We start from the raw sequence: 27002 nt of genomic DNA on the forward strand, positions 1-27002 counted from the left end.
TGATCCCTGGCCTTGCTCAGTGGGTTAGGGATCCGGCGTTGCCATGAGCTGTGGTATAGGTTGCACAGACGCAGCTTAGATCCAGCATTGCTGTGGCTCTGGTGTAGGCTCTGGTGTAGGCTGGTAGCTGCAGCTCTGATTCAACCCCTAGCCTGGGAACCTCCATATGCTGTAGATGCGGCACTAAAAAGACAAATAATAATGATAATAATAGTAGTAACGGTCCACAGAGCCCTAGCCCTGTGACTGGTACTTGTTTTCATGACCCCATGGGGGTTATTTGTTGAACACTTACTATGAGAACTCTGCTCCTACCAGGTGGCTATTTTTGAGCGTCCCATTTTAAAGACAAGAAAAGCAGGCGCAGAGAGATTAAGTGACTTGGCTGAGCTGGGGTTGGGTTCCAGGCCCAGCCCTCACACCGGACCCTCACTCCTACACTCCCAGCCAGCTGAAGCTGGGTGAGCTGGGTCGGTTTGAGCAGAGATCCCCTGGGATGCTGGAGCCGGCTGGAAGCAGTGGAGGGTGCAGCCTTGACCTTCCCAAGCCCTCATGCGAGGAGACTGACCAGACTGGCGAGCAAAGACAAGGCAGTCGGACACGGAGGTGTCTGGGGAGGCCTGGAGGCCTGGTCTGCCTGCTGAGTGGAGGGGGGAGGGGCCGAGGGGGGAGGGGAGGCACCCGGAGATTGTGCTGACACTGGCAGAAAACACGCTTCAAAATTTTATCAGCTCAGCGTGGAGGAGGTGGGGGCGGGGCGGGGCACGGAGGATGGATGTGGTGGGAGAGACCGAGACCTGCATGGCAATGAGCACTGCAGACCCCAAGGCTGCCCCTGCCCACCCCATTCCGCCCACCGGCAAAAGTCACCTTGCCCACCCCTCTGCCTCTGGCCCACCCCTCTGCCTCTGGTGCCAGTTGGTGGGGGCAGGGAAGGGGGCAGATGGGGCCAAGGTCGAGGAATCAAGGTCAAGACTGGGAATCTCTGCTCTGGCTCTTCCTCCTGTACACCATGAGACCAGGAGACCTCATCAAATTCACACCATCGTTAGGAATTGGCACAGTTGTTACCCCCGCTGAGGTGTCCAAAGTCACAGAGCCAGCACGTGGCAGGACTGCATTCATTCTGACCCTGGGCTGTCCCGCCCCAGGATCTCCCCTCCTCTCACCACCCCTTCCCCAGCCCTCCTCCATCATTTCTGGTTGTGTGATCATGTGGGCTCATGTAGGGTCCACAGGGGTAGGGGCTGGATTTGAACCCCAAATGCACACCTGACATGCTCAGGCAGCTCCAGGTTCAAGCCCATGTGTGGACCATGCACAGCACACCTGATTCCATCCACATGAAGACAGTCACAGCTGACAGCTGCCCATGTGGCAGGCCAGAGTTCAACATGCTACACACAGGATCTCAGAGAATCTCCTGGGGCCCAATCCAGGTAGGGACTCTGATAACCTCCATTTGCCAGTTCCATTGGACACACAACGAGGAAGATCCCACCATCCTCTCAGCCAGGCCCACCCTTGGTGGCCGGCACCTGCAGGCAGGCTATACTTCCAGCCGCCACATCTCTGCCCAGGCTATGACCACTGGGGCTATCCCCACACTCATCACTGTCCAGTGATCCTGCAGAGCTCAGCACAGGGGAGCCTCCTCCTCCAGGGAGTACTGTGGATTTCCTCATCCTCACAAACCCTGCTGATGTCATTTGATCACAGAGTCAACAAACATCCAGCTGGAAGGGCCAGAATGGAGGACACTGATGACCAGAAAGGGTGGTGAGCTAGCCAAAGTGCCCCAGCTTCACACTTGGCACAAACATGGGACCTGTCAGGTCTCTGGGGGAGGTCTGTGAGTCAATCAACCAGCATTCTTCCAGCTTTCCCCACAGAGATAAGACACTCTCTCTCCCATGGGTCGCTCGCCTATCCTCACCCCTGTTCTCAACAGACCTGCTGGGACAGGGTCTCACTCCCTGAGACCTGCTGCCCCCCTGACATCAAGGTCAGAGCCTGCCTCTACCTTCAGGCTCCCATGAAGCACTTCCTCCACCCCAGGCTCTCCTTGAACCATATCGCTATCTCTTAGACCTTCACAGGGCAGAGGCCTGCCCCTTCCGACCCCAGCATAGGCCCACTTCCCTGCTCTGACCCTCTCAGTGCAGCTTCTTCCCCCCTCAGACAACCTGCACCAGCCTCCTCCCTCAGACCTGCCTCCTTGCTGGTACCTTGTGTGAGCAAGCCTCCCCGCTGGGTAGACCACCTTGGGTGGACAAGCCTCCGCCCTCAGACCTCTTATAGGTCAGCCTGCCCACCCCAGGCTGCGCGTGCCAGCCTGGTCCCTCAGGCCTGCGGGTCCACTTTCCCCAGGACGTCCGCTCTGCGGATGCCCGGCGCATCCCCTCTCGGCCGTCAGACCCGCGTCCACGTGCACGCCCCGCCTCACCTCGCTCGCGCACGAAGTAGGCCAGGTAGAGATCGAGCTCCTTGACCGCCACCCCAATGTGGTGTGGCTGCACGCAGAGCACCGGGTGGCCGCACTGTGCCGCCTTGACCAGGCGCTCGCCGTCGGTGCTCTCCAGCGGGATGCCCTTGAAGAGGATGACCATGACCAGGTCCAGCCGCCACACCTTGTCGGCCTGGCGCAGGCAGTCGATGCGGCGCATCTTGCCCTTCTGGTCGGGGTTGGAGAGCACGCAGCCTGGCGCCTTCTTGCCGGTGATGGCCAGCACAAAGTCCTCGCGGCATTCGGGCCGGATGTCCTTGCGCAGCTTGGCCAGCAGCCGCGACGCCCACTTCTGCTTGACCTCGGCCTTCTCGCCCAGCAGCTCGTCCTTCACCGCGCGCTCCTCATCTTTTGACATCCGCTTCTCATGCTTCTTGAAGTACTTGCGCTTCCGCGCCTGCAGGTTGAACCAGGTGTAGGCGAAGGCGCGGACGTGAGGCAGCAGCGCCTCGATGAATGGGTGGAACTCATCCTGCGGGCGCGAGAAGCCAGAGGTCAGGAGGTGCTGGGGTCCGTGGACCCACTGCCCGGCCCAGAAGACTGAGGCCGCAGGGGCCCCATGCAGACCCACTAGAGGGAGGGAGGGCAGAGGTGTTCAGGGGGCCTCTGCAGAGCCCTCTACCTCTTGGGGAAAATGAGGCCAGAAGGGGCCCCGCCGAAGTTCACTGGGTCAGACGAGAGCCCATTGTCCAGATGGGGAAACAAGAGGCTTGGACCACATGGCAGGCACGGGCCAAGGCAGCCGTTTATGGACTGTCCTGAACCCCAATATACAGGTAGGACAAGATGAGGGTCCCAGGTAGAGTCTGATGGGGACCCATTGTCCAGATGGGGAAAACTGAGGATAGTAGAATGGGGGTAGCATGGACCCATTCTCTGCCTTCTAGAACTGGGGTCAGCAAACTTTAAAAGTACCATAAAGAATCAAATAATGAGTATTTCAGTCTCTGTTGCAACCGCTCCACTCTGCACTGTAGTGTAAGACTGGTCACAGAGGACATGTAAGTGATGGCTGTGACAGTGTTCCAATAAAACTTTATTGATAAAGACGAGCAGTGGGGACTTCCTGTCATGGGGGTTAACCAACCCGACTAGCATCCATGAGGACTTGGGTTCCATCCCTGGCCTCACTTAGTGGGTTAAGGATCTGGTGTTGCCATGATGTAGGTTGCAGAAGCGGCTTGGATCTGGAGTTGCTGTGGCTCTGGCATAGGCTGGTGGCTACAGCTCCGATTAGACCTCTAGCCTGGGTACCTCCATATGCCATGGGTGTGGCCCTAAAAAGACCAAAAAAAAAAAAAAAAGATGGGTGGGGGGGCACGGCCCCCTGGGGCTTGCAAACCCCTAAACTAGAGTGTGAGCTGGAATGTCTAGAGCAAGACTGAGCAAACACTGGGTGTTCAACGATTGTAAGAGGTTCAAAGAGTGTTGCTGGGCCTTGTTTCTCAGACCTACTGCTCAGCAGAGGAAGCTCATGCCAGACAGGGGTCCAAGGGCTGCCTCTACTGGATCTTGGCAGTGATGAAAAAATGAGGACAAGATGTCATTCCTATGGCCCAGGTGTACAGACAGGACTGGCTGAGGCCCAAGCCCAGACTGAGGCCACCTGGATGTCAGGGGCTGATGGAAGGGTGGGGCGTGGTTCCTGCATAGGCCCTTTGCAGGGGCTGGGAAAGTTGAGGCCTAAGGAGGCTAGAGATTAGAATGCACCAAAGAAAGAGGAGCTTGGCCATGGAGGTTCAAAGCTGGAGAGAGGAGCCCAAGGGGGTCAGTTCACCCTTGCCTGTCTCCCCACAGACCCACTCCACCAATAGAGAAGGAGAGGCCTGGGGAGGCTCTGAGACCTGGCCAGAGCTGTAACTTCTATATCCCTTCCTTTTGCCTCATTTGTGTTGCTGGGCGCCCACAACACCCATTTTATGGATGAAGAAACTGAGACCCCAAGAGAGGACCCTGTCACGAGGGGCAGAGCTGGGACTGGAACCCATGCCCATCTGGCTTCTCCCCAGAAACAGTAGCAGCCCCAGTTGGGCCCCTTGGAGAACAAGGGGTCCGGGGAGGCCCCCATCCCCTCTACTTGGGTCGGGGGGAGGGCTGTCTCATTCTCATCATTTTTTCAGCAAGGGAGACTGGGTCTGCAGGACATCCAGGAGCTGGCTTCTCAGCTTCCAGGGTGAAAAATTCAAAGAGAAAGGAAGACAGACAGACAAAGAAGAAAATCTTCGGTTCCTCTTTCCTACTCTTGCCTGGAGGGCTGTGGTGGGCTTCTGGAATGGGGGTGATGTCTTTTCCTAGCATGTGAACCTCATTATCCACCCAGCTCTCAAAAACCTGTTATGCTATTATCATTATTATTACTGACATTGTTATCTCTGTAAGGATTCTTTTGGTTGCTTACAATCGTCCAAGGGCAGCAAAAGGTCCAAGGCTCCACTTCACATTGTGTGATGGGGAAACTAAAGCTCAGAGAAGGGCAGAGAACTGGCCAAGTTACCGCAGGGTCTCCAGGCCTGTGTAAGGACGTGAATCCAGGACATCCTTGGCCCCTTTCTCAGGGCAGCCTGTACTCCATGCAGCTGAGACAGGAAAACAGCTACTCTGGGCTATGAGTTGGTTTCTAGATGGACGTGGCTGGGCTTGGTCCCATCTCCAGGCCTGAATACACAGGGTAGCCCCTGCCTGGTGCCTCCTCCCTGCCCTGTGCCCCATCTCCCCTGGGCCACCTCTAGCCATGGGGTGCTGGGCGTCCTCAGATCTCCCCTATTACTGAGGCTCTGAAAATAGCCTCCTGCCCTCGCAGGGTGGGGCAGGCCAGGGCTCAGCTTCTGCCAGCCCAGTTCCCCCACTCCAATGTCCCCCAACGTGTGAGTCACCATGACAGCTGTGGCAGGGACTGGACCTCAGGGCCCTTTTCCGCTGCCCCCACCCCCACCCCGCCCAGTCCCAGCTGACTTGCTGAGGCAGAGGGCGGATGGAAGGGGCCCATCCCCTAATGGCCTCTGTCCATCCTCAGAGGTGCTTTTCCTGTGTCTCTGTGCCACTCAGCATGCCAGCCCTAGGCATGGGAAGTGACTCGCTCAGGGTCACACAGCCAGTTAGCAGAGCCAGGACCACAGCCCGGGCTGTCTGGCCAGAGAAGCCAGGGTGGGGAATCGACAGAGGCACAGGGTGCTGCCCCCTGTGGAGGGGACACTAGGGTGACAGAAGGCCCAGGCAGTGGCACTGATGCTGCCACCAGAGGCCATCTGTGGCTGCCATCAGAGGCCTGGAGCTTACTGGAGTTGTGATAAGAGGAAGCTGGGAAGGGGCAGCTGGGTTATCAGCCAGCTGACCTTCTTGAAGGAGGTGCTGTCTCTTCTTAGCATATGAACCCCGTTATTTGCCCAGCACTCAAAAGCCTGCATTATGTTATTATTATTATTGACATTGTTGTTATGATTATTTTGAATCCAGACTCTTCCTCTCCTTGAGCCCCTTTGTCTCTGAGCCCCCTCCCCTTCCAGCTCCTCCCCTCTCCAAGCTCCCGTGCCCCCGTCCTGTCCCTACCCCTCCTCTCTGGGCCCTCTCTAGGGAAAGGTGCCAGGGAGGCGGGCGGGGGCGGGAGCCCACGTCACTGGTGACCCCAGCTGGTCCTGGAGAAAGGAAGACAAACAGCCTGTAACTGGGTCATGGACCTGCTGCCCCAGCCTTCCACGTCCTCCATGGGAGGTCAACCTAGGTGAGAGGCAAGCCCGTCACTCTCTTTGTCCCATAAGACATATGACAATCAAGACCTCTTCCCCAGCCACCTCCCAATGCCCTCGCTGGCTAACAGGGCAAGGAAGACAGCCAAGTCAGTTAGATGCCAAGGATCCTCCTGAACTCCTATACATCCCTCAAAGCCCTGTCTCCAGAGTGCCTTTCTTCAGGCAGACTTTCCTGCTCTCAGAGTTCTCTGAGACCTAGCGTGGACCACACAACGGGGCGGGGGGGCGGTCTCTGAGTCTGGCTCAGTCATTCTCCCCCAACCCTGAGGCCCAGGGCTGAGGCATTCATGGCCAGGACAGACTTGTCGAGGGAATGAGGTTGGGTGACAGTGGCTTCCTTTGTATGATCCAGGGACAAATCACTGCTGCACTCTGGGCCTGTTTCTCATTCTGTGCAGTGGGCAGGAAAGGACATTGAACCCTGCTGGGGTTTGGCTGGGGGCTCATCCATTGCCCTGGTAACCAGAGATGCCAGGTGAGGGGAGGCAGCAAGGCCAGGCCTTTCCCAGAAACCCTGCTTGGCCCACTGGGACTTCTTGGCCAAAGATGGCGGCAACAGCTGGAAGGCAGACACCTGAGTCCAAGCCCTTGCTGGGCGCTAAGAACTAGACAACTGTGCACAGGACTGTGCCCTTCTCTGGGCCTCCTTGTGGCCCTCCCACCCTGATTGTCCAGGGCAACAAACCAAGACATGAAACTCCAATTCCCAAACCAAAAGTTTTCCATGAAGGATTCTCTCTCCTTCATTCACTCAGTGATTAAACAAATGTTACTGAGAATCTCTTATCCACTAAGTTCTTATCCCAAACACTATGCATCCCTCAAAGCCCTGCTTCCAATAACCCCTCCTCCACGTTAAGCCCAGGTCAAGAGTCAAACAGCAGAGCTCATATTTGAATGCAGGCCCACTTTGTGCCAAAGTAAGTGTTCCTAACATAGAATGATTCCTCCCTCCCCCCTCCACTGTGTGCCACCTCCATGCCTAATGCTGGGGACACAACAGTGTCCTGGGCTTGGCCCTCACCTGGATCCTGATGTGGGCAAGGATGGCTATTAAACAACCTAAGAAACAGGTAATAAAATAGTTCCCGTCACAGCACAGAGGAAACAAACCCAACTAGGAACCATAAAGTTGCAGGTTTGATCCCTGGCCTCGCTCAGGGGGTTAGGGATCTGGCGTTGCCATGAGCTGTGGTGTAGGTTGCAGACACAGCTCGGATCCCGCATTGCTGTGGCTGTGGCATAGGCTGGCAGCTACAGCTCCGATTCGACCCCTAGCCTGGGAACTTCCCTATGCCGTGGGAGCAGCCCTAGAAAAGGCAAAAAGACCAAAAAAAAAAAAAAAAAAAAAAAAAAAAAAAAAAGAAACAGGTAATAAAATGTCACATTGAACAAAGTGCTCTGAAGAAATTCAAAGGAGTTTGAGGAGAGGGCCAGGGAATCCTGCGGGGTGGGGGGGGTTGTTTGTTTGTTTTGTTTTGTTTTTTAGCTGGGGGTGGTCAGGGAGGGTCTTTCAAAGGAGAGAATATTTGAACAAGGCCCTGAAAGGTGACAATGCATGGTAAGCTTTCCAGACAGAGAAGACAGCACATGCAAAGGTCCTAAGCCAGGACCATGCCTAATATTGGGGGAGAACAGTGAGGAGGTCAGTGAGGCTGGAGCAGAGTGAACAATTGGGAAAGTGGAGGTAGTAAGCATGGGGAGGTAACAGGGCCTACTGTGCAGCACCTTGAGGACCACTGGGAAGACTTTGGGTAAACTAAGTCCAGGGAGTAGTAAGTCCTGGCCCAAGTGACTAGTGATTCTGAGCCTTGGATCTCCTGACTTTTCTCTCTGCCTTGCTGTCTTGGGAGGATGATGGGGGCTGAGCCAGAAGTCCAGGGTGTGGGAGAGAGAGACAGGGAGTGAGGTCATGCCATTTAGAGGCTGAGCATTTACTAAGCTATCAACTCTATGAAATGGGAATAATCATTGCACCCACTGTCCAGAGAGAGAGAGGGGCTGAGGTGCTGAGCACAGAAGCCACTGGCCCCAAGTCACACAGCCATGAAGGAGCTGAGCTGGGACTTGAACTTGAATCCCCTATGACCATGAACCTCCTGACTCCTTGGCCCCACCTGCCAGCTCCCCAAGCACTGGGTCTCACCTCATCCTTTGGACTCCCCAGAAATGTCCGTTCTGCACCCTACCTGCCCTCTCTGAAATCTGGGTGGCCTCTTGCCCCTGCTCAGTCCTGGGTCATGTACCACTTCCTCCTCGAGGAGGCAAAGCGGCAGCTGGGTCCTGTCATCCCCTCACCTAGCCTGCAGCCCCTGGAGGGTGTGGCTTTGATCTCTCTGGTGCACTGCTATGTTCCCAGCATCCAGATCCACAAAGGACCAACCTCATCTCCATGCACACACCCCAATGGACAAAGGATGCTGGTATCCACGTGCGTCTGGCCAAACTCAGGGAGACCTTGGACAGGGCTGGGCTGAGAGGAAAGACTAATGGAAAAAAACCTGGGGGTTCAGGGGTCAAGGTTTTGGGGAGTCACCGCTGTCCCTGTCACCTGGCCCATGCTGAGCAGACAGCAACAGAAGGAAAAGAGGGAGAATTGGAAAATGCCTATGGGATGTTTAATCCAATTATTAGTTTAGTGACAATCACAGCCACGCTGCTTTGGCACCTACTGTACACCAGGCCCTGGGCTAAGGGTAACAGAGAAAGACACTATTACGTGTCTCAGTCTCCAAGGGAAGAGACTGAGACTCAGAAAGACTGCAGCACCGTCTCTCAACTGGCAGAACCATTCACTCCCTCATACAACAAATGTTTGGGAGCACCTACTGTGTGCTAGGCCCTGAGCAGAGCACACCCCAGAGGTGTCCTGCCTCCCGAGTCCTCATGCGGCCCAAGGAGGTGGGGATTACCGTTAACTTCACTCCACAGTGAGGCCACCAGGGCGACGAAGGGCAGGATCACCTGGCCAGAGTCACACAGCAACCTGGGCAAGATCAGCATGTGGATCATGCGTGTTTTGGTGACCCCCGCAGGACATGCGTGTGTTCACCTTTCTGTGCTCTCGCATGTGGGAGCGTCGGCTTCAGGCACTATGTGCTGAGGGTCCACATGCACCCAGGTGAGGAGGTAGCATGCATCCGTGTGATAAAGAGGCCCCAGGACATTTGGTGTGTCCCATCCATTTGATGTAAGACAGGGAGGGAGGTGGCTCAGGTAGAGAGAGAAGAGATTGGAGAGAGAGAGGAGAGACAGAGAGAGAGAGAAGAGAGGCAGAACGCTGACTCAGCCAGAATCCCAGCATCCCAGCTTCCTGATTTACAAGGCGCCCGACCCTGACAGTGCTGAGGCACCTCCGCTGCAGAGGAGGGAGGGGGGAGAGACACAGAGAGACGGAGAGAGGGAGGGAGACATGGAACGAGGTTGTGTCTTGTTTGGGAGCCAATCAGAGGCCATCAGACCATGAGGACTTGGGGGAGGGGGCACAGGCAGTGCCCACCTGCCCAGGCCTGGCCAAAGAGCCAGGTGGGCAGTGGCCCCAATGCCTAGCCTCATCAGCCATGCTATGCCACCCTGGGCAGGCCCTGGCCCTCTCTGGTCTTGGCCCCTCTCCCAGCCCTGAAGATCTGGGGAACCCCAATTCCAGAAGAGCCTCCAGGAACCCACACCAGGCTGGCACCTGGATGACTCCTGCCCACCCCACCCCCACACACACCTGGCCCACAGGAGGCGCTTCATGAAGATCTATTATATGAAAACAAGCAAAAGTCGGGGACTTCAGTCTCCCCATGGAGAAATGGTAGCAAAAAAGAGTGCCACCCTGTGAGGCACCTAGGTGAAGGAATGAAGGAAAGAATGAATGAACGAGGGAGGGGGCCCTGGCGGTCGGCGCTGCCATGGCCTCGGCCCAGGCTCAGCCTGCAGGCCCAGGGAAATCCTGGGCACTGCAGCCAAGAGGGATTTGGCCCCAAACCCGGAATAACTAACGTGGCGGTAGAGGCGGGTGGGAGGGAGGCGGGGGGCGGGGAGGCCCAGAGTGGGGCAAACGCGGGGAGGCCGGCCTTCCCGCCGGCAGGATTTATGGAAGTAACGGCCACTCCACACAGTTCCTCTTAAGAGTAAAAGTGAAAAGCACTTGAGTCACCATTGAAACAGGGACTGGGCTCCCAGAATCCTCCAGGGCTGCCTGGGCCGCGGCCGCCCCCCCTTGGTGGGGCACAGGGCGGGCTGGCACCAGAGCAGTCCGGCCCTCCCTTCACACACCCCGAGCTGGTCTCAGCTCGGAGTGAAGGATCCGGGTCGGATCAGCTAAAAGGGAGCTATTTTAGGATGGGCTCAGGTTGTAAAATTAGTCAGGAAAGGGGGGAGATGGAAGCCCAGAGATGGAGAGACAGGGAAAGACAGAGATGGAGCGGGAAAGAGACGGAGAGGGGGAGAGATGGTGCCAGGTAGAGAGAATTGGGTAGGGTGTGACTAGGCAGCCAGAAGTGGGGGTCCTGCATGGGCAGTCTGAGTCCTTCAGGTCCCCCAGGCTGGGCCTGCAAGGAGCTTCAGGGACTACACTGAAGCTCCCCATGAGAAGGGGTCCCAGGTTCCCCTCCAGGGAGGGGGTGCCCAATGGAGAAAAACAGAGGAGGGGGAGCCCCCTGAGTTTGGGCCACCCATTCCCACCCTGGCCTGGGAACTCCCTGGTCCCTGGTCCGTCTGTCTTTCTATCTCCTCGTCGCCCTGTCCCTTGCACCCAGCAACCTCAGGTTATTTCTCACTGTTCTGAGAGCCTGCCTGGTTGCTCCTTGCCCAGCGCCTGGGGAAAGCCAGGCCCAGAGTGCAACACCAGCTCTGCTTCTCACCGCCACCCCCTCTGGGCAACGTGGACGGAGGCCTGTCTCCCGAGGAGTCCTGATGGGGGAATTCCAGGGCGCAGTGACAATAGGCAGCCGTCCAACCTCCTCGCCTGGAATAGCCTCCCTGGGCTCAGCCCACCGGGTGGCTCTGGGAGCTAGAGCTCGGGGAACGCTGGAGGGGGCGGGGACACCCCAGGGCCACCTGGGCCACCCCCCTGAGCCCAGAGACTGGGAAGCCCAAGGTCAACCCCACCTAGGACCTTAGCTGTTCTTGGGGAGCTTCGGGGTGATGGGAGGCAGAGGTGGGCCAGCAATGACTGCTTAGGGGGGACCCCCAAAGTTGCTCTGAAAGAGAAGAGAGGTCTGGAAAGGGACAGGGAGGTGCCCAAGGTCACCCAGGGGATCATGGGTAGGGCGAGCCTTGAGACCCCTCAGCACCAGCCCTCACATTCCCTTTGGGGAGCCAGGAACTGGAGAATCTGGAGGAGGCCAGCGATAAAAATCCTGTCATGAATGAGGGGCACCCCAGGATCATGAATGGAGGGACCCCCCCACAGAGACTGGCATCCATGTGTTCCTACTGTAGTGCTCCTCAGGACGCTCAGGTTCCTGCTGGACTCCCACGTCCAGTGCACTTTACAGCCTGGAGCCCACACTGCCCTTCTCTCCAGAACCCACCTTCGCCCCATGTCACCTCAGGGGAAACTGAGGCCGGTACCCCAGAGGCCTAAAGAGACACAAGGACATGGAGTGGGGGCGGAGCTGGAAAATAGAACCCGAAGCCCTGGGTGGGGGGGATCCAGAGGGAGCTGGGGGAGGGAAGGGGTCCGCGATGCCGGCAGTGCAGGGGCAGCGGCCCCCTCCCCATAACCACCTTGCTCGTTGCACAAGGGCTGAGCCCCGGGCAGTCTGGGAGCGCGGCCAGGGGTGAGAGGCTACGGGAGGGGGCAGAGGCAGGGGCAGGGGCAGGTGCCGGGCTGGCGAGGGCGTCCGCAGCGCCGCAGTGCCCGGGCCAGACCCCGGAACGCCCGGCCTCCCGGCTCCTCCCGGCGGCGGCGGCGGCGGCTGCTCGATAACCCACAACCGATGCGGCGAAAATATCGGGACGCAGTTGAGGGGCGGGCGGGAGAGGGAGACCCAGCTGGGACATCGGGGCACCCCCTCCCCCCCCACAGCTGGCGCCTCCAACTTCGAGTGCCTCCTCCCCCTCCTCGCACACGTGGGCCAATAATGGGGGGAAAGGCGGCCCAGGGCTGGGGTGGCGGAGCACAACCTGGGGGGGGGGGTTGGGGGAACACATCAGTAGGGTCCTTCCCTCAAGAGTCCCAGGGCCCCCAGCGTCCAGCCAGGACCCCCCTCGATTCCTTTTAGGGGCAGGGCCGGGTCCAGGCCAGGGGTTCGGCAGAGCCCCGCCTTTGGCCTTCTCCCGGGCACCCCCCCCCACCTTCCCGGGTGGGGTGGAGAAGCGCGTCCCGAGTTGGGGGGAGGGCAAGACTGCAGGGCGAGCCCCCAAGGTCTGCCAGGGGGAGAAGTACCGGGGGTGGGGCGGGAATCCCGCGTGAGGGTCCCGGGTTGCGGGGGGGGGGGTGTCCGGGCCCAGCCCATCCCCCACCGGACCCAGGCCCGTGGCGGGGGCATTCCGGCCGCCGCCACGGGAGGGACGCGCGCCTTTTTCGTCCCGCCTCTGTCTCCCAAACTCCGGGGCCCGGCTATGGGGGACGCGGGGCTGGGGCGCAGGGGGCGCGGGCAGGGGCCAGGCGGGGGGCGTACCTGGGTCAGGCAGAGCGGGGACGAATACATCCCGGGGCGCGGCGGGAGGCGCAGGGCCGGCCGGAGCGGGCGCGCTGAACTTACTGAGTCATTTTTCCAAACCTCCCCCCCCCCCCCCGCGCGGCCGGCGCGCTCCTCGCCGCCTCCTCCCTCAGTCTCCCTCCCTCCTCCCTCCCGCGCTCTCCCTCTCTCCTGCGCCCGACTCCCTCTCTCTCTCCCTCTTTCTGTCTCTCTCCCTTCCTTTCTTGTCCCTCCTCCCTCTCTCCTCCTCTGTCTCTGTCTCTCTCAGCGTCTCTGTCTCTCCTCCCTTTGGCAACCTCCTTCCTCCCTCCCTCCCCCAATTTTTCTCCCCTCCCACCCCGAACCTCCCACTTCTCAACATCCAACTTTCAAAGAAACGAGGGAAAAAAGAGCGCGAGAGGGGATGGAAAGCGGCTCCCCCCTCCCCATGCCTCCTGAACCCCCATCATGGCTTATTATTACAAATTTCGAGCCGCCCTGGGCCGGGGCACCAGACGGGGACCAACGGGCCGCGCGCACCCCAACTACAGCGGGTCCCCCTGGACCGCCCGCCCTAGTCGAGTGGGGAGGGGTGGGCTGTTGCGGGACATTCATTTTGGGGCCGGAGGTGGATTCTGAAGACACCCCCCCCCCCGCAACCCGCCCCGAGCTGGCCGGGAAGTTGGAGAAAGGAGCCAAGGGGGGGGGGGAGGGAAAGAATGAAGAAGTGACGTGTGCAGAGGCCCTGCGCGAGCGCGCGTCTTTCCCCTTAAAGATGTAGGACCCGGGGTGCCAGGCAGGAGAAGGGGTTCCACGGTACCCTCCCCCGCTGCTCTCCCATGAGCCAGATAGGGGCTGCAATGCCTGGGCAGAGGGGCTTGGCCACAACTGTCCTTCCTGGCCAGAAGGGGCACAACCAACAGAAGAGCCTCTAGGAATCTGCTTTCTCCTCCTCAGCCAGAATCAAGGGGAAACTGGGAGGTGGGGGCCTTGGTCTCCCCCATATGCAGCCCCAGAACCCCAGGAGGAAGATGTCAGGCAGAACCTCAGGCTGGCCAGATAAACCCTTGCAGCCTCTTCCTGAGTGTCCAGTAATTTCTACTGACCCCAGCAGCGTGCCCATTTTCCAGATCCAGAAACTGAAGCAGTCAATGGCTTGGAGCCCAGCTCCCTGGCCCCAGGGCCCACACTCTTCAAGCTCTGTTGTTTCCCTCCAGAATAAATGGGTACAGACCTGCCCTCTCACAGCCTGAGCCCCCAGGGAGCCTGAAGAACTGCAAGGACCTAGCCTCACCCGCTCCGCATGTTCACTAGCAATCCTCCAAGCTTCGCTCAGAGGCAACTGCAGGTCTGGGGACTGCCACCTCGAAGACTAGGGCACTCCCCCCTTGGTGTCCCCCCCTGTGAAGTGGACCAACAGTGCCCAGCCCATGGGGTTGGTCGGCATAGGAATAATGGCACTTAACCGAGCCTTGACCTTCCGTCAAATACGCACTGAGACATTCTTAGAAAGCTTGGCCATTTCGACTCATCTCTCTGAGAGTCCTGAGGGCAAATGATACCCTCCCACCACCCTGGGGCCGCTGCCCCATGTCCAGGGGCATGGAAGATGCCAGCCACCCTGTTATCCTCCCGCGCCACAGGGGAGGAAACTGAGGCCCCAGAACGGTCGCTACTGACCGGGGCCCCAGGGAGACATGCGCAGCACTGATGCCCTGTCTCGCCGCTCCCCCTGCACGTGGGTAATGGTCATTCAAATAGTTCACAAATAGCTTTTTTTAAAAGCCCACTTTGTAGCTATGGGGGGGAAGGGGCACTTAAACCTCAGGATGAAGGGGAAAGGCAAGTGTCTCAGAATCGAAATGCCAACATAAATAACATAAAGCACTCTTTTATTTAAAAAAAAAAAAACGAAAATGCCAGGAGCATCCTCCCAGGTAGCAGCGAACCCCACTGCCCCCCACGGCACCTTCACAAGGCAATTTAGGTAATTTAGATTCCATTCCAAGGCAAAGTTGGAGAGTACAGACTGCCCCCCTCCGACACTTCAGTTTCCACATCTGTAAAATGGTAACAATAGAGGCATCTCACATTTTGGAAAGTTAGGGCGACTGGAGTCCTTGAAATAATGTGTGGAAAGACCATATTAATATACTAGTGGTGGCGGCTGGTAGAACCTTCTGCTAGTTCACAAACAGCAGTGAAGTACATAAAATAAATTTTATGTATATATAAAATCCAGTTCGGGCAGGAAGGTCCCCTGCAGTGCACACAGCAGGTCCACAGCCGGCCAGGTGGAGTGCAGGGCTGCAGACTGGGTCTATGTCTCCCACAGCCAGGAGCTTAAACCTTCCTGTGCCTTAGCTTCCCGCCCAAAGAAATGGAGCAAGCGACCATCGTTTCTAGCCCTCTGGGTTGTTGTGGGTAAACCAGCCTGTGTTTGGACTGAGTTTAGAACTGTGCCCCTCACACAATGGTTTCTAAACAAAGCGGTGGGGGGATTGGACCTGTGTGTGTTAACACTTCAGAAGCTGGGGCATGATTTAGCTCCTGGCACTTTGGAGTGCAATTTAGCTCATTTGTTTAAAAACGTACTCTCCCCATCACTCACTCTCAAGCTCCTCTGTAACTGTTCCACATACAGATGCACAAGGGTGTTGACTGTCATCCTGTAAGGCTAATGCCAACATTTTGGAGCCAGCCACTGTGTCCACCTGTGAGGACCAATTCAGCAACGCTGCACAGTCACAGGCTGGAATACTACACAGCTCCACAAAAGAACAAGGGATTCCCACCTGGAGATGCCTCTGAGAGCTGGGGGCTGGGATGGGGGGAGCAAGATGCAGACAAGGGCTCCTCTCCGCTCAGGCACCAAGGACCATGCTCTGTGGGGGGTGGAGCAGCCTCCCTGCCCCTATGCACTGGATGCCAAGAGCACCCCCAGGACAATACCCAGTGTCCCCTGGGGTGTCTCCACCCCAGTTGAGAACCCCTGCTATAAACTCAGCAAGCAGTCTCAAGATCTCATTTGGGATTTTTTTTTTTAAAGAGAATATACATATGCCCTTTATAAGGATACATATGCATTTGTTCAGACAAAGCTGGATAAAAACAAGGCCCTTCTAGAGCGGGGAGAGAGGGGTGTCCCACCAGAGTGAGGGTGATTTTCACTCTGGGTACTTCTGCATCCTTTTGAGATGTTCCTGAATGGCTTGTGTTATTCAAAAACAAACTTCAAAAATGTGAGTGGAATTCACAGCAAAATTTTAAAAAATGAGAGTAGCTCAGACAGGGGGACCAAGGAGCCCAAATGGCCTGGGAACACCACCACTACCACACCCAGGGAAGAGAGAACACAGCATGGGACCAGGACCTGGGTATGCATGGTTGACATTGCTACCCCTCCTCTGACTGTGCAGGGCATCCTGTGTGTTCCATTTTACAGATGAGAAATTGAGCCTCTAGAAGGGGCTGTTAGGGTCCTTGGCCTTGAGAAGTAAAGGTGGGATATAACATTAGGGTGGCAGAGACATACAACACAGAGACACATGAACACACACAACATGCCACCAAGAGACACAAAGACACACAGACATTCAGAAACACACAAATGCTCAGATGTCACACAGACTGCAACAGATACAGATATCCAGACCCAAGGTGACACATGGTCATACAGACTCACACAGAGGGACACACAACCCACACGAGTGCCTGCACAACCCCAAGCACAACACACACACAATCAGCTACAACAATACACTCATACCCGAACACAACTATACCAGCACACTCATGCCAGGCAGAAGTCCTTCCAGTATTTATACACTGCCACACACAACACACACGCACACAGTAACCTACAGCACACCGCATTTCTGCTCTTCCCTTGGGCTGGTCCCCACCAGCTCCTGCCACAACTGGGGTCTTTGCTCCCCAGACCCTGCAAGGACAGGACCTGGCTTGGAGTGGAGGTAGGCAGAGGGTAGGATGGGCTTATCTCTTCTGCTTTCCACAAATGCAGGTGCCTGTCTGTGAGTGTGTGTGTTTGTGTGCCTCTGTGTGTGGCTGTGGGTGCACCTGTTTGTGGGCAGAGTTCTGGACATGTGTGGCTGTGAGGGTGTGTCATGGGAGTGTGCACCAAGTGACAGGAGAGGATGGAGGTGAGTGAGGCGCAGGGCAGAGGGCAGTGCTCCGAATGGGCTGGGGAGCTGTGTGTCTGAGCAAGGGTAGAGGGGAGGGTGAGTGCCAGAGTGGAGGGGACTGAGAGGGTGGGCAAGCTTACCTGAGCTGGGGACCCTGAGTGTTATGTATGCATGGACCCCTGTGTCCATTTGAGACCTATTTTTCTCCCCTTCCCAAACAGCTCCTCAAAAGGGGGTGCATGTTGAAGGTAAAAAGGACTCAGGCCTTGGGGCTTTTATATATAGAAAATTATATAAAGTGCCCTGGGGTGGGGGGTGGGGACCCAGCAGTGATTCCCCTGGAGCAGAGAGTAACAACACGGTGTGTCTGGCCCAGTCTGGGGGTGAACGCTGGGAGGCAGAGCTGGGGGAGCGTCTCCCAGCCCAACAGGGCAAAGGGGGTCTTCTGGGCCACCTCCTGGTCCAGACCGAACCCGCACGTATCGGTAACCACCCATCCATCCCTAGAGACCTCCTCATAGGCGGGGTGTGTGTGGGGGGAGAACCCGCTGCCCCGCCCCCCTCTGGGCCAGGTCCCCGCGCAGGCGCAGCCCCTCACGGGAGACGTCGCCGGCCAAGTGATCGCGTCCCGGCGCCACCTCGCGCCCGAACCTCAAGCTGGGACCACCTGGAGCTGCGCGGCTGGGGCACCCTAAGGCAGGGGGAACAGGAGGAGACCCTGTGGGGAGTGAGTGGAGGAGGCAGAGCTGTGGCAAGGTAGAGGAAGTATTCGTCCGGCACCTTGAAGCCTGGATTAAAGGAAAAATGGAACTGGAGGGGTGGGTGAAGAGTGTAGACCCATCCCCAGGAATAGTCACTCAACGCCAAAGGTACACAGCGACATTAAACTGCCCCCTGAGATGCACCCACACGACACAGATCCCCACTCACTGGCAACCCCCTAACCCCCACATACTCACATGGGGACACCCCCACGGTCACCCAGGGACATCACGTCCCCGGGGAACACACAACCCTGCCACACAACTTCACAACACCGCCCCAAAGGGGACGCATGGCAGAGTCGCCCAGTTACCTCAACACACACACTGTCCCATAGCCGCACAATGCTCTTAACACACGCAACACAACACACACAGCCACGTGGATGCGCAGACACACAGATACATAAAGAAGAAGACCCCACGCCTGGGGACCATGGACATGGATGGGGCCACCCAGCCGCACAGACCCGCGAACGCACTCCCCGGACTACTGTGCCGACTCGTTTGAGAGCGCAGGGGTCTCCAAACGCACCCATCGAGTGCGGATGCCACCAACAACAGCGGACCGGACACCGGAACCCTCAAGAGCAGCTACCGGCGCTGGCGGGCCTGGGGCGCGCCCGGCCTAGACCCCTTGACCCCTCTCGGCTAGGACCCGGCCTGATCAGCGGCAGGGCCGGGGTCGGCCCGGGGGCGGGGCTCAGGCGGCACGAGGGCTAGTCGGGCGGCTGCTCCTGCGCGGCGCTCAGCGCGGCCGCCCGCCCGGCTCCAAGTTCAAGGCGCCCGGCGGCGGCCGCTGCGCGCTCTCCGCCCCTCTCCGCAGCGGCCATTTTCCGCTAGCTGGCGCGCCGCGCTTACCCGGGCCGGGACACCCCGCAGGGGCCGCCGCGACCCCAACCCCTCACGGCCCGGTTCCGCGCCCCCTCCCTGGCCCCGGCTCCCCCGCGGGCTGCGAGCTTGGGGGTCTTGTGCCCTGGGTCGCGCCCTCCCGCCTCCCGCCTGGCCAGGGAGGGGGCGGGGGCCTGGCCTGGGGGGGGACCCTCTCTCGGGAGCCCCGCCCTCCCCACCAACTCCGCGGCGCCCTCGAGGGGCCCCCATTTGGGGTCCCCGGCTGCGACCCGCGCACCAGCTCCGCCCCCAGCCGCTGGCGGGGGGGTTGTGGATCGGCGGGCGGAGGTCCCCGGGCTGCGGGCGGGAAGGGGGGGGGTCCTCACATTGAGCCCCTCCCCTGGGCGGCCCCCGCCCCCTGCCCCCCCAGACATCGCAACTTTCGCCCGGAGCCCACGCACCACCCCAAAAACTCCCCGGGCGAAAACGAAAGTGGGGGCGGCGACGTACCATGGCGCTGCTGCGAGGAGGCGAGGCCGGCGCCGGAGCGAGCGCGCTCGGTCCCCGGCGAGGGGGGGGCCGGAGGCGGCGGGAGGAGGCGGCGAGGGAGGGCGCGCGGGGGAGGGAGCGAGCGCGCGAGGGAGGGGGCTCGCCGCGCCCGCCCCCCCCTCGGCCCAGGACCCTCCCCTCGGCCCGCCCTCCCCCCCGGTCCCGCGCACCGCCCGCGCCTCAGGCGGCTCTGCGCCCCGGCCCCGGCTGCGGCGGCTCCCTCTGCGGCTCCATCCTCCGTCCGGCCCTCACCAGGGAAGGCCAGGCGAGCGGTCGTAGCGGCGGGTAGTGGGGCCCGAGTCGGGCTCGCTGCGGAGGGAACGGATCCACCTTCACCGCGCGCGCGCGCGCTCACACACATATACACACACATACACACACACGCACGCAGACGGCTGGGGACACGCGCGGACCGGGCCTCCTCGACTCCGACACCGACACAGAACGCACACCGCCGCGCCTGCATCGTGTTACAGACACACAGCCTACGGGTGTCACCTAGATACCCACGGGGCCCACGCTCACAGCCGATGAGGTTCTCGGACACACACCTCTTGCAGGATGCCACGAACACAGACTCACACTCACAGCTTGTGGGTGTCACCCAGACAGACACACGGGGACCCACATGCTTACAGCCTGCTGGGTGTCACCCAGACACCCACAGCCTCCATGCTGTTGCATACACAGACTCACAGCCTGCAGGGGCACTCAGACACTCACACGGATTGACAATAGTAGAAAGACACTTCAGACCTTGGACGGACCCACAAGCCGACCCCCAGGACCCCTTCCCCTAGGCCATCGCGGCAGCCACCCTTGCCAGTGAGTGCAGGTGTCCCGGATACACAGACACAAACAAGCACAGCGGAGAGACGGGACAGATGGGGATACAGACAGAGACTTGGACACCGAGGGCGACAGACCTGGGGGGGCAGGGGTTCCCTGAGGGTCCCGCAGGGGCTCCAGGCAGGGCAGGGGGCGGGGAGAACGCGCGGCGGCTCGGTAGGTGTATGGGGGGGAGCGGGCGCCCCCTCCCCAAGTCAGGATTAATGGCGAGGCCTCCGCGGGGTGGGGGGGAGGGGTCGGGCCGAGGAGGGTCAGCGCCCCCGCCCCTGCTGCGCGGGCCGCGGGCTGGGAAGCCGTGCCGCAGCGCCCCCCCCCCACCCGGCCGAGCGCTTTCCCGCAGTCCCCCCTCCTCCTCCTCCGGCAGCCGCAGAGTAGGCACCGCCCCCTTCTCTCCGCCCCCCCGCCCCCCTTCCCGGCTCTGCGTCTGGCGCAACTGGGGGACGACGGGAGGGGGGCTGGCCGGTACCCCATGGGGTGAAGGAGATTCTGTTGCGGTTTTGCTGTCTGGATTCCCCACCCCCCGCCTGCGACCTCACTTCCCTTCAACTGGGGCTCCAGGATTCTGGGACCCCTTTGGGGAAGTGGTTCCCTGCTCCCCCAGGGAGGAGCCAGGGTTTAGGATGAGTGCAGGCGGACCCCGGGAGGGGAATCAGGCCCTGGACCGCCCTTCTGGAGCCACAGCTGACTCTGGGGGCTTCTGAAAGTTAATTCTATGCAATGCTGGCACCCTGGGAAATGTCCCAGGCGAACGATAGTAACAACAGCCCCGCTACATAGTAGGTGATCAGAACGTATGGGCTCCATGGAGCCAGCATCTCAGGCGTTCACTCTAGGACGCAGAGGTTTCTCCTTTCGTCTGTCTTCTGTCCGCACATTCCTTTCCCCGTTTTTAAGAGAAGAGTGAGGCCCCAAGAGGGGAACCCATCAACCAGGCTGTCAGAAGCCCAAGGGTCCTCATCCTAACACTGCTTTCAGGGTGCTCCGCTGGTGGGCAGGGGGATTCTGGAGGTGGCCGCTGCTCTCATACACCAGAAGGCAAAAGGAAGCAGAGTGGCTCCAGAGAGGAAAGGGTTAAGAGGATAGAGACCCCCCCCCCCCCAGGCACTTGCTCTCTCTCAGCTCCTCTCTAATCTGCCTCAGTTAATCCCCAGCTTGAATCCTCGGTCCCTCCCCTGCCTCAGGGAATTAGGTACCTGGGAGGAGAGGAGAGGAGGCTAGGGATGGATCGATAACAGCCAGGCAAGGATTGGGGTCCAGAGGGCACTAAGGGGGGCACAGAAGTAGCCCCCCACCCATCATTCTCTCCATGAGGCCACCTGACTGGGCCTATGCACATAGAATTAAATGCTTTCCACAAGGCTATCCACTGACCCTCACAACAGCCTTATGAGGTGGGTGCTTACCTTTGTATCCCCATTTCACAGATAAGAAAACTGAGCCTCAGACAGGTTTAGACTCTTGCCCAAGGTCCCCAGCTGGTAAGTGATGATTGTCTGGAGCACGATTTCCTGACCGTGAACCTCCTAATATTAGCATCTTTTGTGATCTGCATTGGCTGAGAATCTCCCAAATCATCAAGTCCTGGTTCCTTTTTGCTTAACAGTTTTCCCCTCCATCTATCTCTTTCCTCTCACATTTTACTATTAGCAGTGAGAAAGAAACCGGGCTGCACCTTTAAACACTTGACTGGAAATTCCCCTCTGCTAAATATCCAAGTTCATCACTTACAAGTTCTGCTTTCTGAATAACCATAGGGCACAACTCAGCTAAGTTACTGCCACTGTATATAAAAGATCCCCTTTCTTCCAGATGTGCTGGCTTGCATCTCTTCCACTCTAGAACATTCCCGAAAGTCAGACAGATTGGCAAACATAAAAAATGTCCAGCTTTACAGAGACCAAAGAAAGGATTACAAGCAATAGGAAACCGACTACCCTTTGGCACCTATCAAAATCAGTATAAATTCTTAAATTGATGAAACCTAGTGCTAGTGAGGGTATGGTAAAACAGGCATTCTCATCAACTGCTTGGAGGTGAATGCGTATATGAACTGGGAAAGCAATTTGGCAGGCATGGCAGAGGCCTAAGACAAGCTCAGACCTTATGGTCCAAATTCCAGGAACTCAGGAACTTGGGAAAAGGTATGTATACCCCAGTGAGGTTCATTGCCATAGACTTGGGAAAATTGCTATGAACCAGTATTTTTCAGCCTTTTTTCCTTATCACCCCCCTCCTCAGTTGTTTTAGATATTTTTCCTAAAAACTCCTTATGAAATTTTAATGTCACAGGTATACTGTATATTTGTTTATATACCGTATGTATATCTGCATTTTGTACATTAAAAGTTAGATTTTTTCACCCACCAAGAACTGATTTTTGCTCTTGCTGAGAATACATGCTCTGAATGATGGTATAGCCCTCTGATGGAATGATATTGTCCTTTAAAAAGAAGTTTTGATATGAAAAAGGCAGCTACCCAAAAAGAAAATGTGTAAAAACATGTGAACAATGAGACATGGGTGGCCAACAAGTGCATGAAGGGATTCCAACCTCCTTGGGGATCATGGGGATGCATAACAAGGCCATATCAAGGCCCCATTTCTCCCCTATATCATTGCCCCAAATTTATTTTTTAACTCAGTGAATTTTATTACAATTTATAGTTGTACAACGATCATCACAACCCAATTTTACAGCATTTCCATCCCAAACCCCCAGCCTATCCCTGACCTCCCAACCTGTCTCCTTTGGAAACCATAAGTTTTCCAAAGTCTGTGAGTCAGTATCTGTTCTGCAAAGAAGTTCATTGTGTCTTTTTTTAGATTCCACACGTAAGTGATAGCATATAACGCTGGTGTCTCACTGTCTGACTAACTTCACTTAGCATGATAATGTCTGGGTCCATCCATGATGCTGCAAATGCCATTATTTCTTTCCTTTTAACTCATTGCCCCAAATTGAAAATGTCCAACAATACTAAATGATGGAGAGGCTGTGGATACACAGTGCTCTTCCACACTGCAACCCCTTTGGAAAACACACTAAACATTCATGTGCCACATAATATAGCCTTTCCTTACCCAGATCCATAGACACAAGAAACCCTGGCTTTTTGCCTCAGGAAACATGCACCAAAATGCTCATCCCTGCACTGGGAAGAAGGTGGACACTCAGAAAGAACCCAAATGCTTATCTCTGAAAGAATAGAGAAATGCACCACGGAAGATTCACCCAGTGGTATATTAACCAAAATCCCCAGTGGTGTTCTCAGCCACAGGCAAACAATAAGGATGGACTTAGCAATATCACATGGAGTGGAACAATAAACTCCCAAAAATTACAGAACCAGTCTCTCTTTATGAGTTCATAGTAACTAAAATGAGAAGAAAATTTAAGGAAATACCTATTTGGGATGCAATTATTTTCAAGCAAAGAACGATTAGGAGGGTGGTTAACTGTGGGGAGAGGAACCCAGGAAGCAAGTTGGGGGAGAAGTATTTTGGCTTATTAGTTATTGCAAAAGTTGTTTACCCTGGTGATATTTATTTGGGGTGTTTGGGCATTTAGTCTATTAGCAAACATTTAAATGTACTAGTAAATGCAACAATGATAAGAAGTTATGAGTTAGACTGGGATTAAACTCATGCCAGCATTGAAAGTCCAAAGAAACAGCTAAATCACAAACTCACAATTAGGATTTGCTGGGAATAGATGGTCAACTCCCTGTTGGAGGGGAGAAGGGTGTCTGTTTTGTTCACAGTTGTGTCCCTGACCCTGAGACCAGTGCCTGGTATATACAGTAGGCTCTCAGTAAATACTTGATGAGTAAGTGAAAGTTCTTGGAGGGACAAGGCCTGTTTAAAATCCCATTTTTTTTTTTTTTTTTGGAGTTCCTGTCGTGGCTCAGTGGTAACAAATCCGACTAGTATCCATGAGGATGCAGATTCAATCCCTGGCCCGCTCAATGGGTTAAGGATCTGACATTACCATGAGCCGTAGTATAGGTTGCAGACAAGGCTGGGATCCAGTGTTGCTGTGGCTGTGGTGTAGGGTGGTAACTGCAGCTCTGATTCGACTCCTAGCCTGGTAGTTTCCATATGCTGCAGGTGTGCCCTAAAAAGACCAAAAAAAAAAAAAAAAAACAAAAAACCACTTTTATTTTATTTTATTTTATTTTTATTAAGCGTGCAGTGGCTTAATGTGGGATCTTAGTTCCCAGACCAGGGACTGAACCTGGGTCACAGGGGTGAAAGTGCCTAGTCCTAACCACTAGACCGCCAGGGAACTCCCACAAAAATATCGGGTCTTTTTCTCTTTTGCCCATTCTGCAGCATATGGAGTTCCCAGGCCAAGGATCAGGTCTGAGCCATAGCTGCCACCCAAACTGCATGTGTAGCAGTGCTGGATCCCCAATTCTCAGTGCCAGGCCAGGGATCGAACCTGTGTCCCAGTTCTCCCAAGACACCACTGATCCCACTGTACCACAGCAGAACTCCTAAAGATCTCATTTTTGAAAAGAACCATATATGTGTGTTTGTTAAGTCTTATATATACATCTAAAAATGTATCATAAAGAATAATTAAAAAATTTTAAAAACCAAAAAATTTAAAAGAAAAAAGAAAGACAAAAAAATGCATCTTATAAAATGTATATATACTAAACATGTGTTATGTAGTATATATTGTAAACACAACTTTATCTTTTTTTTAGGGCTGCTCCTATGGTACATGGAGGTTCCCAGGCTAGGGGTCAAATCAGAGCTGTAGCCACCAGCCTACACCACAGCTACAGCCACAGCAACACCAGATCCAAGCCTCATCCTCAACTTACACCACAGTGGCAATGCCAGATCCTTAACTCACTGCGAGGCAGGGATTGAACCCGCAACCTCATGGATACTAGACAGGTTCTTAACATGCTGAGCCACAACAGGAACTTCTAAACACAATTATTATATATTATATAATTCATACTTGTACATTAATCTATGTATATATGAAACGTATATTAATATATATTTAAAAGAATCACACACATCAGGGTTCCTCCACCACAGCATCAATATGAACTAATCTCCAAGATGCTTTCTTATAGAGAGGAAGAAAGAAAACCCAAACAACTGGATGATAAAGATATGGGTCTAACGTTTTATAAGAACATGAACGAAGACACCCAGTACTATAGCTGTAGTTACCTGCACCTGTGCATGGATCATATGCTTATCCCCATTTTGCAGACGTGGCAACTAAGGCCCAGAGAGTTACATGCTAAGTAACCAAAGTTACTTACTACTCAGTGCCGTACCCAAGAGCAGACAGACGGTAAGCAAATGAATAGGTGGGCCACATGTCAGTTCCATTCCTTGTGTCTGGCTTCTTTCACTCAGCATACTTATTTTGAAGTTCATCCACACTGTTTTTTTTCCACACCCAAAGCGTGTGGAAGTTCCCGGGCCAGGGATCGAACCCAGCCACACTTGCGACCTGCACCACAGCTGCGGCAATGCCAGATCCCTAACCTGCTGCACCACACAGAACTTCCATCATCCACATTGTTGAGTGGACTGAGAGTTCCTGCTTTTTTATCACTGACTAGTATTCTGTTGTCTGGATAGGTTACCATGTTTATCCTTTCACCAGCTGATGTTCCCTGTTCTGGACTATTACAAATAAAGCTGCTATGGACCTCCATGCACAAGCCTTCGTCGGAACATTTGTTTTCATTCTTCCTGGTAAATGCCTGGGAGTGGAAGGGGTCATACGCTAAGGGCATTTATGTACAAGTCTTTCATGGCCATGGGCTTTCATTTCTCTTGGGCAAAGACCCAGGAGTAGAGATGGGGTCCCAGGGTGGTAAGGTGTGTGTTTAACTTTTTAAGAACCTGCCAAACTGTTTTCTGAAGTGGTTGCACCATTTGACACACCCTCCAGCAGGGATCAGGGATTTCAGTTGCCCAACATCCAGGGGCCAAGATGCATCATTTCAGACCCTATGAATGATGGGGAGCATGCCAATCAGATGGCAGCAGGGGTGGGGGAGAGGGCAAGGTGAAGGATAAATCCAGCAGAGGCTGGATTCTGCAGGGTGCTGCTGGCCCCCTTTCCCCCTGGAACCCCAGGGGGAAAAGCAGCTACAGGTTTGGGGTGGGGATCCTAAATCCAGACCTGAATTCCACCCAGGGCTTGTCACTTCCCTGTCTTGGCAGGGATGACCAGTTCGCCTGGTGACTCTCAGAGTCCAGGGCCTGGCCTCGGAAAGTCATAGATGGGGCTCAAGCCTCAAACCCCATGTTGGCCCTAAGTGATCTCCAGATGTGTCTGGTGGGGACATTTGCCAGTAAATGACTAGAGTCTTTGACTCCTTGTCCTTCTCTGCTTCTGGGTCTTTACCTCAAGGAACGAAGCAGGCGCCCAAGGCACTGACAGGAGTCACCCAGCCTGGGTTTACGTCCCAGTGGTGTGATCCTAGGCAATTCACCTCAACTTACTTAGCTTGTTTGCCCATCTGTAAATGGGCCTGGGGGGCACATGATCATCCTGGCAAGGATGAAATAGATGATATTTGCAAAGTGCCTAGAACAGGACCCACTGCAGCTCTGTCTTAGCAACTGGGAGCAACCTAAGCACTCAGCCTTAGGCAATCATGGGGGAGATAGCACAGGATGGGGGAGTAAGGCAAGCTCCCAAGAATTGTAAGTGGTGTGGGGAAAATACTGGCCATTCTATCTTCACGGGGGAGGGGGGAAATAGCAACAATTTAATAACAATGGCAAACACGCCTGCACCAAGCTCATTTCGTAGCCCACCACAGTTCAAAGCAATCCAGGGCTTGCAAGCTTTTTCTGCAAAGAGTTAGAGAGTGACTCTTTTCAGCCTTGTGGGCCAGACGGTCTCTGTGGCACACACTCGGCTCTGCGCTTGCAGCTGGAAAGCTGGTGTGGGCATGTCAACGAGTGGGCATGGCCGGGTGCCAATAAAGCTTTATTTATAAACACTAAAC

The 27002-nt window shown here is 55.9% G+C and overlaps 1 protein-coding gene across 8 annotated transcripts in view; it reads right to left on the minus strand.

Annotated features, from left to right (window-relative positions):
• NFIC (nuclear factor I C) overlaps positions 1-19227 on the minus strand; it is a 69555-nt gene extending 50328 nt beyond the window's left edge. For 3 of the 8 annotated variants that reach the window (NM_001444521.1, NM_001444519.1, NM_001444520.1), the window contains 2 exon segments: positions 2447-2978; positions 19114-19227. In NM_001444521.1, the coding sequence (NP_001431450.1) occupies positions 2447-2978; positions 19114-19116 (535 nt within the window). In that variant the 5' untranslated portion in view covers positions 19117-19227. 8 annotated transcript variants of the gene reach the window in all.
• Positions 19228-27002: the final 7775 nt, after the last annotated feature.

The sequence above is a fragment of the Sus scrofa genome, chromosome 2, assembly GCF_054392235.1.
Source record: "Sus scrofa isolate SSC_HxYL_T2T_F1_AM1 chromosome 2, Sscrofa_HxYL_maternal_Yorkshire_Landrace_v2.0, whole genome shotgun sequence".
Classification (NCBI taxonomy): Eukaryota; Metazoa; Chordata; class Mammalia; order Artiodactyla; family Suidae; genus Sus; species Sus scrofa.